Source organism: Ambystoma mexicanum, chromosome 5p (assembly GCF_040938575.1).
Source record: "Ambystoma mexicanum isolate Mex_15411 chromosome 5p, UKY_AmexF1_1, whole genome shotgun sequence".
Lineage (NCBI taxonomy): Eukaryota > Metazoa > Chordata > Amphibia > Caudata > Ambystomatidae > Ambystoma > Ambystoma mexicanum.
In genome coordinates this window covers 1,026,365,580-1,026,381,079 of record NC_090930.1, presented here as the reverse complement: position 1 = coordinate 1,026,381,079, position 15,500 = coordinate 1,026,365,580, and the positions used below count along the sequence as shown (strand labels likewise).

The following is a 15,500-nucleotide window of genomic DNA, read 5'->3' as shown; positions in this document are numbered from 1 at the left end:
ACCTGCTGACAACAGTTCAAAATGGATTCCTGGCCATTAACATCAAACTTGACAACATTGTTTCCACGATAGGCTCCGTAAAGACTCGCCTAGACAAGGAAAGTGCCAGAATCACAGAGTCTGAAAACAGAATTGGCACGAATGAGGACTCTACTCGGCAAAACACCCAGGACATTGCACTCCTTAGAGGGGAAATGAATAAACTCTGCGATAAATGCGACGATTTGGAATCCCGATCCAGATGGAACAACATCTGCATAGTCGGCCTCGCAGAGACCTTCTGCAAAGGCCCAATGGAGTCCCGAATCGAAGACCTTTTGAAATCTCTCCTCAGGGAGGAGGCACTCTCAACCCAGTTCCTCGTCGAGCAGGCACATCGAACCCTCGCTCCAACACCCAGACCAGGGGCTCCTCCCCGCACAGTGATTGCCAAACTGTTGAACTACAGAGACAGGGACACCATCCTCAGACTGGCAAGAGAGAAAGGACCCCTTAGGTTTGGTAACGACAACATCCATGAATATCCGGACTTCTCCGCAGGGGTCCAGACTCGAAGACGACTCTACAAAACTGTCAAGCGCCAGCTACGTTTGAGACAGGTCCCCTACGCCCTTCTCTTTCCAGCGAAACTTCGTATACAACATGCTGGAAGAGCACACTTTTTCGAATCTCCTGCTTCAGCTTTGGCCTATATGGAAGCCTCAATACCTCTCCCGCCCGTGAGACAGGAACTTGACCAGAACGACTTGCAACAACCTGTATAACCTGTTTTCCTACTCATTGATCCCAGCCACAGTCAGGACTGGTCTATGCTGGCCACTGTGAATGCTGGAAACAGGATGCAGCAGGGAGAACCCCCCTGCCTTCCATCCTTTAACAATGCCAGATGAGATGCGCCCGACCTCGAAGCAGAGTTGCTGCACTCGTCCCCTTCTTTGGGAACATCCACAAGTTAGTTAAAAGGGTTCATCATCAAGTTGGCCACGATGGTGTGGGAAGGGGTGGGTACGGGCAACAGGGGACTGTTTCACTTTTCGAACACTACGTTAATGCTGCATGTAGCCCCTGTTGGGCACCAGGCACAATGTTCAGTTGGCTTAACCACTGGTAAAATTGTTTCACTTGCTGTCCTCCACTACGAGAAAATCCACTTCCCCACGCTCTTATATGACACACGGAAATGGTGCAGAAAACTAATGCACTCGGGGGGCTTAAACTAAAACTGCTCAGCTGGAATATCCGGGGGTTAAACAACAGGGCGAAAGCCAGCAAAGTAGGCGCTTACATCAACAGACACCACCCACATATCGCTATGCTCCAAGAGACTCATGCATTAAAATCCACCAACGAAAGTATCCTGCGACAGTGGGGAAAAAATAGGTATTACACGGAATACTCATCCCAAAACAGAGGCGTCATCACACTAATACACCCCTCACTAGGGTTCTCCACCGAGAAAAGTATAATTGATCCACAGGGCAGATATGTTGTGGTCTGGGGCCCCGTGGCTGGCAGAAAATTTATATTGGTCAATTCATATGGACCAAACCTGGATGAGCCAGAATTCTACACACACCTCCTTGCAAAGATTGGCCCTACAACGGAAGCCTGGGTATTGTGGGGAGGAGACCTTAACATTATCCTTGACACTACGTTAGATAGGTCCTCAAATAAGCCTAGAGATCTTACTAAAACAGCCAACATACACCAAGCCCAGGAGGAACTAGCTTTGTCCGATGCATGGAGAGGGACCCACCCCACAGATAGAAAATAAACCTTCTATTCCTCGGTCCATGATTCTGAATCCAGAATAGATTACTCTCTCATCTCCTCCCCCTCATCAACTCCATCAAATGCTGCAATATTCTTCCGCGCACACTCTCGGACCATTCCCCCGTCATTCTAAATATACTATTCCCTGACATCCGTCGCCCTGCACAGCGATGGAGGATGCCCCCCAATATACTGAAGGACCTGAATGTGGTGGAGGCTCTATACACTGAGACAGAGGAGTTCTTCCAACTGAATAAGGGCTCTGTGGGCAGCTGGGCTTCCATCTGGGAAACATTTAAGGTGTGGTTACGAGGCAACCTTATGTCCAAGACGTCTGGTCTCCTCAGAACCGTTAGAACCAACTTGGGCAACACAAAATAAATCCTGCAATCGCTCGAATCTGCCTATAGTAGGACCCATGACAAACGTATTTTGGCGGACATTAGTCTAAACCTCCGAACCTTTAACAAGCTGGCTACCAAAGAACAACAATACATGGCCATCCCGTCCAGGGCATGCAAATACGGGGAGGGCAACAGGGCGGGCCACCATCTGGCCCGTATACTTCGCAATGACCACACCCAAACCCCTATTGCAAGCATTCTAACAGATGGGGGGACGGCTGTGCCAGGGGAGGATGAAATAAACTCACAGACTATTACATTAATCTTTACGCCAACCACGATAGAGCCACACGGGACGACGTAAAGTCGTACTTAAGTAAGATTTCCCTCCCTAGCCTAACTTTAGAAGATAACTGGTCCCTTGAACAACCCATGACGGGTGAGGAAATAGCTGAAGCGATCAAAGCACTAGCAGCGGGTAAAACTCCAGGGCCGGACGGCCTAAACGCCGACCTGTATAAGGCATGCTCTCCGATACTCGCCCCAATATTGTCCCTTGTTTGGGAAGAGGCTATGAACGCTGGTTCACTCCCTGAGTCCATGTCAGACGCAGTCATTACAGTGCTTTTGAAACCTAGACACCCGGCATATGAACGCTCCTCCTACCGTCCCTTGTCCCGGATTAACACGGACGCCAAGATTTACGCAAAGGTGCTGGCCACTAGACTGCTCCCCAAAATGACCACCTTAATCCACCCTGACCAATGCGGATTTATCCCTACGAGATGCACTGCCCTGAACTTGCACAGACTGTTCAGTGTTCTAGCACAGATCAAACCAGAGGCACAAGCAGCAGCCATTTCACTTGACGCCGAAAAAGCGTTCGATTCGGTATCGTGGCTTTACATGTTTGAGGTTCTTTATAAATTCGGATTCGGCCCTTACCTGATAGGTTGTGTCAAACTTCTCTACTCCTCACCCAAGGCCAGAGTTCTAACCACCCGTACCTTATCCAATCAATTTACTCTATGCAGGGGAACGAGGCAGGGATGCCCCTTCTCACCCATCCTTTTTGCCCTCACCACTGAACCAGTGGCGGTTGCACTCAGAGCTGAACAAGACCTTCGGGGTATAAAAATGGCTGGGGTATACCAAGCCATCTCATTGTATGCAGACGATGCCCAACTATATGTTCGGGAACCAGAAAAGAACCTGTCCCCCATTTTAGCTGTGATTACCAAATTCACTACACACTCAGGCTACAAGATCAATACATCCAAATCCGAGATCTTTCCGTTGACACAAGCCACTACTTGCCCCACAAACACTCATGGCCTGTCGTGGGCTCCCGATCACATTAGATACCTGGGGATCCTGGTTTCTCACGACAAGAACTCTCTTTATATAGATAACTATGAATCCACGTTACAAACCATACACTCTAAGCTTCAAATTTGGTCCAGACAACCCATATCTCTTGCTGTCCGGATAGCGGTCCTTAAGATGACGGTACTCCCTAAGCTCCTATACATGTTCTGGAATGTACCTATATGGCCGGGCAAACTCTTCTTCGACAACCTGCGTTCCATGGCCACCACCTTCGTGTGTAACGGTTGCACGAATACAATGAAATGGAACAAATTGGTCGAACCCTATGATATGGGAGGCTTCGCCGCCCCTGATTTCGAATTGTACTACTATGTGGCACAGGCACACTATGCAAAGTTCTGGCTGGACCCCTCGGATAACACACCACATATACCCATTGAGCGTCATTCGGTCCGCCCAACCGATTTGAGATCCATCATATTTACGAAGTCACATAAAGACGATTGCAAGTTTGACCCCGCCTCTTGTACAGTTGCGGCATGGGCTGCAATAAGCAAGCGTCTGCACATAGACTGCCCTTATGATTCCCAATCCCCGCTCTGGAACTTCCCAGGCATTAAGCCGACGTATGACATTGCCATCCAGAAAAACTGGCTACCCGAATATGAATTCACAATGAAAACCATGTTCCCCAATGGTAAATTTGTAACTCCTGAAGACTTTGCAAACTCAGTGGGGAGCAGTCAACTAGCCACCCTACAGTTCCACCGTATGAAAGCCAAAGAAAGGTGGCCATCATTCCCAGACGAACCCCCCGAGCATGTACGCTACCAGTCATTGTATTCTCAGGCAGGCACTGGGGTGTCCAAATTATACAATATTGTGCAGGCTCACACGAAATCATCGAACACCATCAAAGCATCGTGGGAAAAAGACATGGATATTATAATCGAGGAGGGGAAGTGGGCCAGATATTGCCTCCTATCTAAGAAATTCTCACTTAATGCAGGCCTGAGATTGATACAATTCAAGGTTCTGAACAAACTACATTAGACGCCAGCCAAAATGGCTAAGTTCTACAAGACCACTCCCGACAATTGCCTGAAATGCCACGCCCCTGGTGCGGATTCGTTTCATATGTACTGGGCCTGCCCCCAGATAGCAGGTTTCTGGCTCGCAGTGGCCAACATCCTTCAAGAGATAACACAAATCCCTGCACACCTCAATCCACCTAAATACCTGTTTGGAGACATTGGCAAGGCCCCGGAAAAAACGAGGAGACTATTCAACGTCGCCTGTGCAGTAGCGAAGAAATGCATCCTTCAGAAATGGAAGAGCAGCCAGGCTCCAACAACAGAACAGTTCCTTGCGACCCTCACTTACGTGAATGAATGTGAGGAAAACTATGTTAATATGATATCTGCTCCATGTAAACCAAAAGACATTTGGACCCCGTTCAGGGCATACTTAGATGAAACCTACATAGACACTGAAAACTCAGACAATGATAGCGTGAATGATGGGCCATGCCACACAGCTAGCTATATGTAACCTCTTTCTATGGGTATATACGTGGACATGCACCTGATGTAAAAGTTTACAAGGGGAGTTGGGTTGTCAATTTTGTAATGCGAATCTGTATTATATAGATGCGAGACAAGCAAAGTGTACTGTGACATGCAAACCAAAAATAAAGTTCTTTAAAAAAAATGGATTCTGAAACGTATAACTTTACCTGAGAACAACATGGAAATTCCTGAGCAGCATGATGGGTGACATGATGCGGACGGTGCCAACTAGTATGGACTTAAAGTCTAATATTACCAAAGTACATGTTCATTGTAAGGTTTGTTTATAAACAAAGTTTTTCGTTTTTCCAGTTGGAGAAAAGATATACAACTGATTTGGGGTACCCACACAGCCTTGTGCCATTAAACAGCCTAGGTGGGTCGAGATTACGAAGCAGCATGATGGGTGACCCAACTTTCAGTCGAAGGTGATGCAGTGACATTCCTGGGGGGTTGAGGAATTCTTCATTTAATTTTTTATTGGCATTTCTTATACACCATGTGTTATAAAACATTGAACTTGCCCATCAACCACCTCCCCTTTTCCCAGACCTTGGTGTCCTGGTCGGTTTCCTCCTGTAGATCATTTTCATCGTCATTGTCACTTCTTGTCTCAGATTCCTTTCTGCTTGATTTTGCCCTATACTCACATTGCCTCCTCTCTTCCTCTCTCTTTGTTGGAAGTTCTTTCCCCCTGCCCCCTTTCTCTATGATATTGCTCTGCATGCTCTAGTGGGGGAATGATTTTTATTTTTATTTATTTATTTCTAAAGCACCAAACACCCGGGGGCATCAGGGCACTGACATCAACACAACAAGACAAACAAAATAACGAGACAAAGGCATACAAGCCCTAATGTTTATTTAAATGTCAGTGGAATTTCCAATTTAGCAGACAAGGCAAGTCTTTAAGGTTTTTTGGAAGCATTTCCAATCAGTGATCCCTCTAATGGACGATGGTAGAGAATTCCAAAATACGGTGGCACTGGCACGAAATGATCTACGTAGGCCTCTGGCTCTCTTGTTCTAATTCCTTGTAGCAGATTCGGGTCTGAGGATCGCAGGTCTCCAACCGGACTGTAAGGTACAATCATGTTTTTTTAGGTACTGTGGGGTTTTTCCGTAGATAGGACAGTGAATTAGTGTACACATTTTGAAATTGATACGTTGCTGTACTGGTAGCCAAAGAATATCTCTCCTGGTATTGGAGATATGGGACCTCCTGGGAATGTTCATAGCGATCACGGATGGCATTGTTTTGGATTACTTGGCATGACTGTATGTTAGACATTGTTGAACCGCAGAGTAGGCTGTTGAAGTAGTCTAATCTCAATAGTACCATGGCCCGAGCAATAGTTACCGCATTCTTGTTGTTAATGAATGGGCGTATGGTGCGCAAAAGTCTCAGATGGTAATTACATGTTTTGCAGAGGTTTTGAACATGTAGGTTAGAATTTAAAGAAGCCTCCAGAATAACCCCTAATGCTTCTCTGACAAGTGCCAGCAAGTTCATCTTCCTTGGGCACCAGGCTCTACTGGAGCCCTTCATTAGAAATTGCATCACCAGGTCCCAGTCCATGATACATTTCTGGTAATCCCCCCTGAGTGTATATGTTACTTTCTCCATGGCTGGCAGGTTCCAAACTTTACTCACCCATTCGTGTTCCGCGGGTTCCTCTTTTGCTTTCTATTTGCGGGCCACTAGCAAGGCCCAGGCCATCACCAGAATTACATATATTTTCCGCTGGGCTTTCGTGGGCAATTTTTCAAGCTCCCCATCCAGACCCATTATTAACAGCCCCTTGTTTGCCTTCTTTTCTATGCCCAGCATGTCCTTTCATCGCTTCTTGAATCATCCCCCAAAATGGTTAGATTGATGGGCATTGCCGGCATATGTGTCCCCAAGTTCCTTCCTCTCTGCACCCGCTCACACATGTTTTGGATGATGTTTGGTAGATTTTGGACAGTCTACTAGGAGTGAGGTGCCATTGATGCATCATTTTTGTCCAGATTTCCTGAATTTGCAGCGAGTGCGCCAATTTGGGTATATTTGGCCACCAGCTTTCCATTGCTCGATTTAGATTTGTTGTTTAACTTCCTTTTCTAAGTTGCTCATGAACTGTCCCCCCGATTTCTCCCCTTCTTTGATCAATCTGTATAATGCCCCTACTAGGTGTCTGTTCCCTGCATTAGTGGATAAACATTTCTCTAACGGGGTTAGTTCGCGTGTCGCTACCTCCTTTACTTTGGGATTTTGGGCCCAGTGTCTCAGTTGGGCATAATTAAACTTTCCCCTTCTTCCACTCCAAAGTCACTTTTACATTGGAGAAAGGATTTTACCACCTCGCCTTCATACAGATCCCTTAGCATCCGACATCCCCCTTCCTACCATTTGTCAAAGTCTGTACCAGCCCAACCCGGCATGAATTGCGGGTTCATGAAGATCGGGGTAAGTGGTGATGGGAATGTTGTGGTTTTGGACCGTTTTTGCCACCTCGTCCCACGTTTGCCCTACCAGGGATTCAATGTCACTACAATACATGTTACAGGGTCTGTCCTCCCGGGGTAGCCATAGCACCTTCTCCAGATCTGTACCCACCACCGCTCTATCCATTTCCCTCAATTTTTTCCCTCTGTCCTCCTTTGCCCAATCCCTCAACACTCTGATTTGGGCTGCCCGATAATATGTTATAAGGTCGGGTTCTCCCATTCCCCCTTTGTTCCTAAGTTGCAGCATCAGTTTATGTGAGATTCTTGGCTTCTTCTGCGCCCAAATAAAGGCATGCGTGTGTTTGCATATTTCTCGGAAAAAGGACGCTGGTACTTTAGCAGGGATTGCCATAAACGCATATAGTAGTTTCGACAGTACCGCCATTCTCAGGACATTTATCCTCCCCATCCATGTTATGGTTAAGGGTCTCCAACTGGGGAGCATATTCATGACGACCTCCATCATTGAAATGAATTGATATTTTATTTCTATCACGCTTATACACAAGTGATTCAGAGCGCGACAAGGCAAGGGAGGGGAACAGTGGAGAACAAAACAACAATCTTACTAGGCCCAGTGACATTGAGAACGCACAAGTGCATGGGAGAGGGGGAGAAGTGGAAAGTGCGGAGCAAAAAGAGAACAGAATAAATAATAATAAAAGCAACAAAAGTGGTAGTGCAGCCAGCAAGTGCTGAGTTTAAGACAGCAGACAGGGTAGGATAGATAAGTGCAGGAAGAAAAAAAAAGGGGGGGGTGGATAGTTAGTCTTGAACAGTTGGTAAACGGTTTTTGTAATATAGATTCCCAGATATCTTCTTTTAGTCAGAGCCCACGAGTATGCTGAACATACACAAGTGTTTCAAGGTGTGAAAATGCCATATCATAACCAGCTTTCATCCCCCCCTCCCTGGTAATTGAGGACTCAGTATCTACGATTTGTTCCCATTTATTTTCAATTCAGCAACCTTCCCAAAGTTTGCCAGAGCCTTGTCTACTGCCTTTAGGGATTACTAAGGGTTTTGTTAGAGTTAACAGCATATCGTCTCCGAATGCTGACACTTTATGTAGCCTCCCCACAAATGGAACCTCCTCTATGTCTTGGGTAGTTCTGATCATACTCAAGAGCGGTTCTAGCTGCAATTTAAGACATGAAGGCTTCTCCGAATCCCATTTTGCGCATGGTGAGGAAGAGAAACCTCCACTCCACCCCATCGAAAGCTTTTTCTGCATCCAACGCCACCACTAGGGCCACAGTACTTGATTTATTAACCTTCTCTATGATATGGGAAATCCTCCGGGTGTTATCTTGAGTTTGCCTCCCACATATAAATCCCTATTGATCCGCATCTACTAATCTAGGGAGTAGAGGTTCTAATCGGTTTGCCAGGATCTTAGTAAACATTTTTGCGTCTAGGTTAAGAAGTGCAATCGGCCAGTATGCGCCACATGTTGTATGATCCTTCCCTGGGAAATATTACCACTTTTGCTTCTTTCATTGAGGGTGTTATCCCTCCCCCAAAGTTGTTGTAGAGGGAAGCCAGGCGTTGGGCCAAGATCTCCTTATATGTCTTATGAAATTCGGACGTGAAGCCATCGGGGCCCGGGGTTTTATTTATGGGGAGTGCAGAGATTGCCATGTACACCTCTTCTCTAGATATATCCTTCTCTAGTTCCTCCCCTTCCTGGGCTGTTATCTCCGGTAACTTGCAATTTTCCAGGTATTCCACATGGCTCTCTCCTCATCTGGATTTTCCGTTTTGTAGGCTTCCCCATAATATTTCTCAAATTCCCTCTTAATTGATTTAAGGTCTGTTCGCACCTCCCCCAGTGCCGTCTTAATTTTTAGAATAGTTCTTTCTTTTTCCTCTTTCCTGTCCGCTTTATTTGCCTTAATATAGTACTTCTGTTTGAGGTGCATAAGGGACCTCTCTGCTCTGCTAGTTTGCAGTGTTTTACAGTTGCCCTCTGACCACCCTTTATTGCCTTTTAGTCCCCCCTGAAGGTTTTTTCTGCCATTTTAAGCATGACTGCCTTCAATTTATCTGCTAGGTCCTCTTCTAGCTTCCTAGTCTCTTTGTCCCTCGGTACCTTTATCGCTATTATTTTCCCTCTTATAGTAGCCTTGAAAGCGTCCCAAATTGTGCGTGGGTCTACCTCCTGGGTTTCCTTTGTTTGGAAGTATTGGTCTATCCCCTCCCACAGTTCCTCCTTCAGGATTTCATCCTTGAAAATGTGTGCTGGGTACCTACATCTCCAAAGCCCTGCTAACTGTTTTGGTTGTGTGACTGTCAAGAGGATGGAGACATGATCCTATAGGGTGATGGCCCCCACTTCCATATCCATCACTCTTCCTAGCAGGGAATGTGACACGCACATATAATCTATCCTAGAAGCCGTTCTGTGAATATCGGAATCTAAAGTGTAACCCCTTTTCCCCCTTCTTTTCCTGCCAAGCATCTGCTAGTGCTAGGTTTTCCATTCCCCCCTCCTTAGTTCCTTCGACGGTTTGTTTTGGGAGTGGGAAATCCTAGCACTCCTGTCCCTTGCTGGGTCCCACGCTAGATTGAAATCTCCTGTGAATATTATGTTGCCCTTGGTAAACCCTTCTAGTTTTTCCACCATTGCTTGTATACAGCGATCTTGTCCCTTATTGGGAGCATAGAGGGAGGCTAGGGTTATTGGCCCCCCCTCCCTGGAGAGTTATTGCTATGAACCTGCCGTTAGTGTCTCTGCTCGATCCCATAATTCTCAGGCCTAGATTATTTCTCATTGCAATAAGAGTGCGCCCTTTCTTCCCCGGGTTATTTGATTGTTGTATCCGGTCATAGCCCCGTATTCTAATTCTGTGTTTATCTTTCTCCTGTATATGTGTTTCCTGCAGGGCGATTAAGTCTGGGTTCTCCCTTGCTAGAAATTGTTCCAGTTTTTTCCTCTTAAGTGGTGAGTTTAGCCCTTTTATATTTAAGGATATAATTTTTAGAGACCTATCCTTAGCCATTGTTTATCCGTACTGTGTGTGCTCCCTTTTCATGGTTGGCATATTTAGACACCTCCAGACCTGGTTTCCCCCTCCCCCTTCTACCCTCACTAGGGTGGCTCAACCGGCCTCTAGCCCCTCCCGAATCTCCTCCTCGGGAGTTGAGAACCTTTCCTTCCTCAGTGCCCCCTTTAGCAGGTCTTCCCTGGCCCATGTAATGAGCCACGATTCCTCTCTTCTCCCACCCCACCACTTATGCTGCTTTTACCCCTCCCCGTGTGCTCATACTTTTCTCTCAGAGCCGTGGGAATTTACTTATTGGGACTTCTTTCCAGGGGCTCTGGTTCAGATGCTGAGTCTTTTGCCGAGGTTCTCGGGTCTAGTGGGCCCCTCCTCTTCCTTGCTTTTCTCTTTTGATTCCTGCATCGACCATTCCCATGCCTTCCTTTTTGGGTGGTCCCTTCCTGGGCCCTGCCAGTCACTCTGTGCCGGTTCCGCCTCTATGCCTAGTATGTCCACCCTTTCTTCCATCGTAGAGATTTTTCTCTGACTTTTGTTCACTTCGAACACAAGGTATAATGGGAAAGTCCATTTATATCTAATGCCACGCTTCATTAGCTCTTGCTCTATCGGGCGCATCTGTCTTCTCTTGGTGAGCGTAATCTGGGAGAGGTCATGATATAGCTGGATCGTAGCTCCATTGAATTTGAGGTCATCGGATCATCTGGCTGCCACCAACATGTTTTCTTTCGGTGTATATTAGTGCATAGCTACCAGTACATCTCATGGTCTTGCTCCCTGCTCATTCCTCTTTGGCCCCACTCTGTGTACCCTGTCTACCAGGATTTCGTCAGGGTCCGAAACATTGATCAGCGTTGCAAATATTTGTTTTACTGATTGCTGCAGCTCTGCATCCCCACTGTTTCGGGAATTGCCTTGATCCAGATGCTTGCCCTCCTTGACCTGTTTTCAAGGTCTTCGGTCTGGATTTCCAGGTTGTGTGTGGCCCTGTCAAGGTGCTCCATCATGTCCTCCACTTTATAAGCGTAGTCCGCGAGCTACTGCAGGGCTGTTTCATTTGTGTGGACCCTTGCCTCCAGTGTATTTAGTTAATTCTTTACCTCCTTTAGTGCTCCTGTCAGTTCTTCCTTCATTTTGTTCATTTGTACTTGCATCACTTTTGCCATCATGTCTCCGAAGTTCTGAAAGCATTGTACCATAAATTCTTTTGTGACCCCTCCTTCTACTTGGCCCTCCTCTCGTGGGATTTCCTCCTCGCTCCTGTCTGCTCGCATGTCGCTTTCTGGCTGTGAGCCCCCCCTCTTTCCTCCACATTTTCTGTAGCGTCCCTTCCAGGTTCTTTTTGCTCCCCTTCTCGGGGGTCTGGAGGTCTTTCCCTTTGTTTGTTGACACCTTTACTGGTTTCTGGGGTATCCGATCAAAGGTTGCCAGACCCCGTCTGGTGTTGCTGTCTTGCCGCTTCCCTTTCCCCTGGTTCACCTGCCCAGGCTCTAACGTTCACTTTTCTTGCTTTGGTGGTGGGGGGGATGCAGTAATTCCTGGGCTGCCCTTGGGGGGGGGGGTCTAATGCTTCCCCTTCTTCTTTACTTCAGATTTGGTCCCCCGGCCTGCTCCTTCCTGCCCGCTTCTCCCAGTAGTCACTGAACAGGTGGGGGGGGATGCTCCCCTTTGGCCCCCTGCCTCTATGGAGCCCGGCTGACGTTCATGCAGTCCTTAACATTTCTTTTCTTGCCCCTGTTATGCCAGTTAAGGCCCGGGGTTCCACTGATTAGCCTTCTTCCTTAACTGTTTAGAGTCTTTCCCGCCTCCACTGCAGCTCCCTCTGGCTTTCTATAACTGCACTGGGGGATAAGGTCCTGCAGTGCCGCTGATCATTGCCACCCTGCTTTAGGCTTGTGGCTTCCCTCAACTTTCCACACTTCCTGGATGGGGGATATGTCAGTTACAGAGGAGCTTGGTAACGGCCTGCCAGCTTACCGTCTGCACTGCTGGCCCATCGGCTTGTTGCAGTCCCCGCCTCCTGGTTGTTTCCTCCGCTCCCCGTTCCTCGCTGATTGGGCTTACTTCTCTGGCTTTCACTGCTCCAGGCTGCCCGGAGCCTCCTTACGTCTCTCGGCTTGTTGCTAATTCCAGCTTTGCTGTTTCTGCCTCCGCCTCTCCGCCGGCGGGTCCCGCTTACCTCCTGCTGCTCTGCAGTGTTGCTCAGTTAGTCCTCCTCCATTTCCCCACCGGCTAGCTCCGCTTTCCTTCTGTTCTCACCACCACCATGTGCCGGCTCTGGATACTCCATTTTGCGGCTCCTGCGCCGCTCCGGACAAGAATATCTCTCTCCTTTTGCCCGGGGCCACAGTTCTGGTCACCAGCTCCGCTATACGGATTGCACCGCCACTGGGGTTTGGGTTCTTTTCGCAGGTCCCGACAGGATTCGCCCTGGACCTTCTCAGCTCCGCAGTGTCCTGCTAACTGGCTTTCCCTGCTAGCCGTACTGAGGCTAGCCCGGCCTCACTGGCGCAACTTGCCGCGTTGTCCCCCTCTCCATGGTTCAGGCACTTTCCCCAGTGTCGGTCTCGACTCTGGCTCTTTCCTTTTGCTCTAATTTGCTCAGAAGGGGATTTTAGCTTTGTATTTTCTGTTCTAGAGTGGTGGGGCTGCGGAGAGCACTGTTTCACAGTATTCTCACCCCGTGCCCATCTTGGATCCCCCCAGAGTTGAAGAATTCTGTTGGGTAATTTTTGACTTCATTGTCATCCACCACTGTATTGAGTTGTATTCAGTAATTGTGCCCGGAAGCATATCCTGAATCTGATTATTAATTTAATTGACAGAATAATTATAAGCATCAAGAATGGCTCAATTCACACGGCCACTTGTGAAATGACACTTTAGCGCTATTCGTAAGATAGGAGCAGAAATGCCTGTTGAAACTGTTTATATCGCAACAATTTGGAAACTTCTGGAATGCTACCTGCCTTCACCTTCGCCTCTCAGGTCCATTCGCCTCCGCCTATCATATGCCTTCGCCTTTCGCCTCACATACGCCTTCGCCTCTCATACACCAATGCTTCGCCAAGCCAGAAACAAAAATGGTTTGACTTTAATATATATAGATATGATATGATGGCTAAATATATGTCCAAGCGCAGGATGTGCTGTTCGCAAACAGCGTGGTCACACCGGACGTGGGCGATCTGTGGTATGATCCACTAATATCCCACCTCCCTCCCCCACCATACCACAAAAACGTAACGTATAAATATATCTATTTTTTTTTATCCTTTTTCAAACATAACTGGATAATGTAAACTTAACTTTAGTGCAGTGGATCACTAAAAACTATGCCTAGCTTTGCAGCAGACAAATAAACAGTGTATTTTAATCCATGATACAATTTGGTCAGGTGCAGGGTTAGCGATCGCAGTCTTTTCCCTGCAATTAACATGACATACAAAATTAACCTCATTGTTTCAACACGTGTTTCATGCACTGCATATTATCAGAATGTAAACTTAAACCTGTAAGATATGGAAGTACTGTTCTATCCCAGACCTCGCAAATTCTTAAAAATCCCACTGGCCCTGCAGGTCGAGTTCCTTAATGTATACACTCAACCTAGGGGAAATGCACTCGCCCTATGGGGACAGGTGACGAAAAATATACCTGTGTTATCTGTCAAAGGCAGCAGTAATGCTTCATTTTAAAAATTTGATTAAAATAATGACATTGTCGCGCCCAACTGGGCATGCCAAAACGTGTCTTGCGGCCAAACAATTTCAACCGAATCGGCCCGCGCCCATTTGGCAGTGCCGAAATGTCCTGCTCCACCAATACACAGAAAGCACACTTCATATTTGGTGCAATGCTGCCACCAAGAGGCCAGCCTCGCACAGGTAGTACAATTCAAATAAAAGTGTCCAACATCCCCATACACACACACACCATGAAGGTTGAGTACCAAGCAAATGGTGCTTATCCTTTATAAAATCTACACAGCTATGCGAGTGGGCGAGTAGATTTTGCATGCCCTGTACCGGTGTGTTTCTGGCATCATATGCTCTACAACATGGTTTCTACTATTTGAGTATTCATTATGAAATTGTTTTGCAAATTTACAAAAATGAATACTGGAAAAAAATAACTTCATGTCCCCAATGGTTTGCATGATGTGCCTCTTCGTGACTTCACAGCCGAACAATGACGAGGTTGAGAAGTGGAAGGAGCAATGGGCGATAAGCAGGTGATTGAGAGCATCTTACTTTTTTGTTGTGAAAAAGCAAACTTTGATTGACATTAACATGTTAATATTTAAATTGACCAAAGCAGGATTGAATTAAATGCAGATGTGTATGGCTCACAGAAAAACAATGAAAGTGTACTGCATGTAATAAAACAACAGCAATCACAAAATAAAATAATAGCTAATATTCCAACATTTCTCTCTTAAGTGCTGCCAATTGTTTGGATTTTTGTTACCCACACTTACTCTTCCAGTTTCTTCTTGGCTTTATAGGTAATAATTGCTTGTATCCAGGACTTCCTATCTGAAATAAAGACCACAGCAGCAGGATTGAGCGAGTTGTCGCTTTGGTCGTTTTCTGTTGTTATAAACTAAGAGGGAATATAAAAAAGAAAACAGGCAAGTTTTACCTCAAGCAGTTTCTGTAAACATTATTTTTGCATCAAATGCCCCAAAACAACAGTCATTAACACAATTATAAGGAAATACCTCACTGTACACAAAGGTTGACAGGCGAAAACTCTGGTATTATGAGTGTACTCCTGCAAAAAGAGACCCCAATTTCTAAAAATAATGATAATAGTGGTCAAGCATTTGGCAAAGTGAATAGTTTGGTTTTTTTGCAGTTGTGCATTGCATTTCACAAGAATTTGTGCAAGCCTTCATGAAGAATAGTGTTTTTTTATTACTATTATTCTCTCTCCCTCTCTCCCTCTCTCCCTCCCGCCCTCCCCATCATATTTTATGCTTTGAGCATCCA

General features: G+C 46.5%; 1 protein-coding gene across 6 annotated transcripts in view; it reads right to left on the bottom strand.

Moving 5' to 3' along the window:
• ACD (ACD shelterin complex subunit and telomerase recruitment factor) overlaps nucleotides 1-15,500 on the bottom strand; it is a 1,158,043-nt gene that overhangs the window by 880,347 nt on the left and 262,196 nt on the right. For all 6 annotated transcript variants that reach the window (XM_069613510.1, XM_069613508.1, XM_069613512.1 and 3 more), the window contains one exon: nucleotides 14,987-15,111. In XM_069613510.1, coding sequence (XP_069469611.1) covers nucleotides 14,987-15,111 — 125 coding nt within the window. The remainder of the gene's footprint in view (nucleotides 1-14,986; nucleotides 15,112-15,500) is intronic.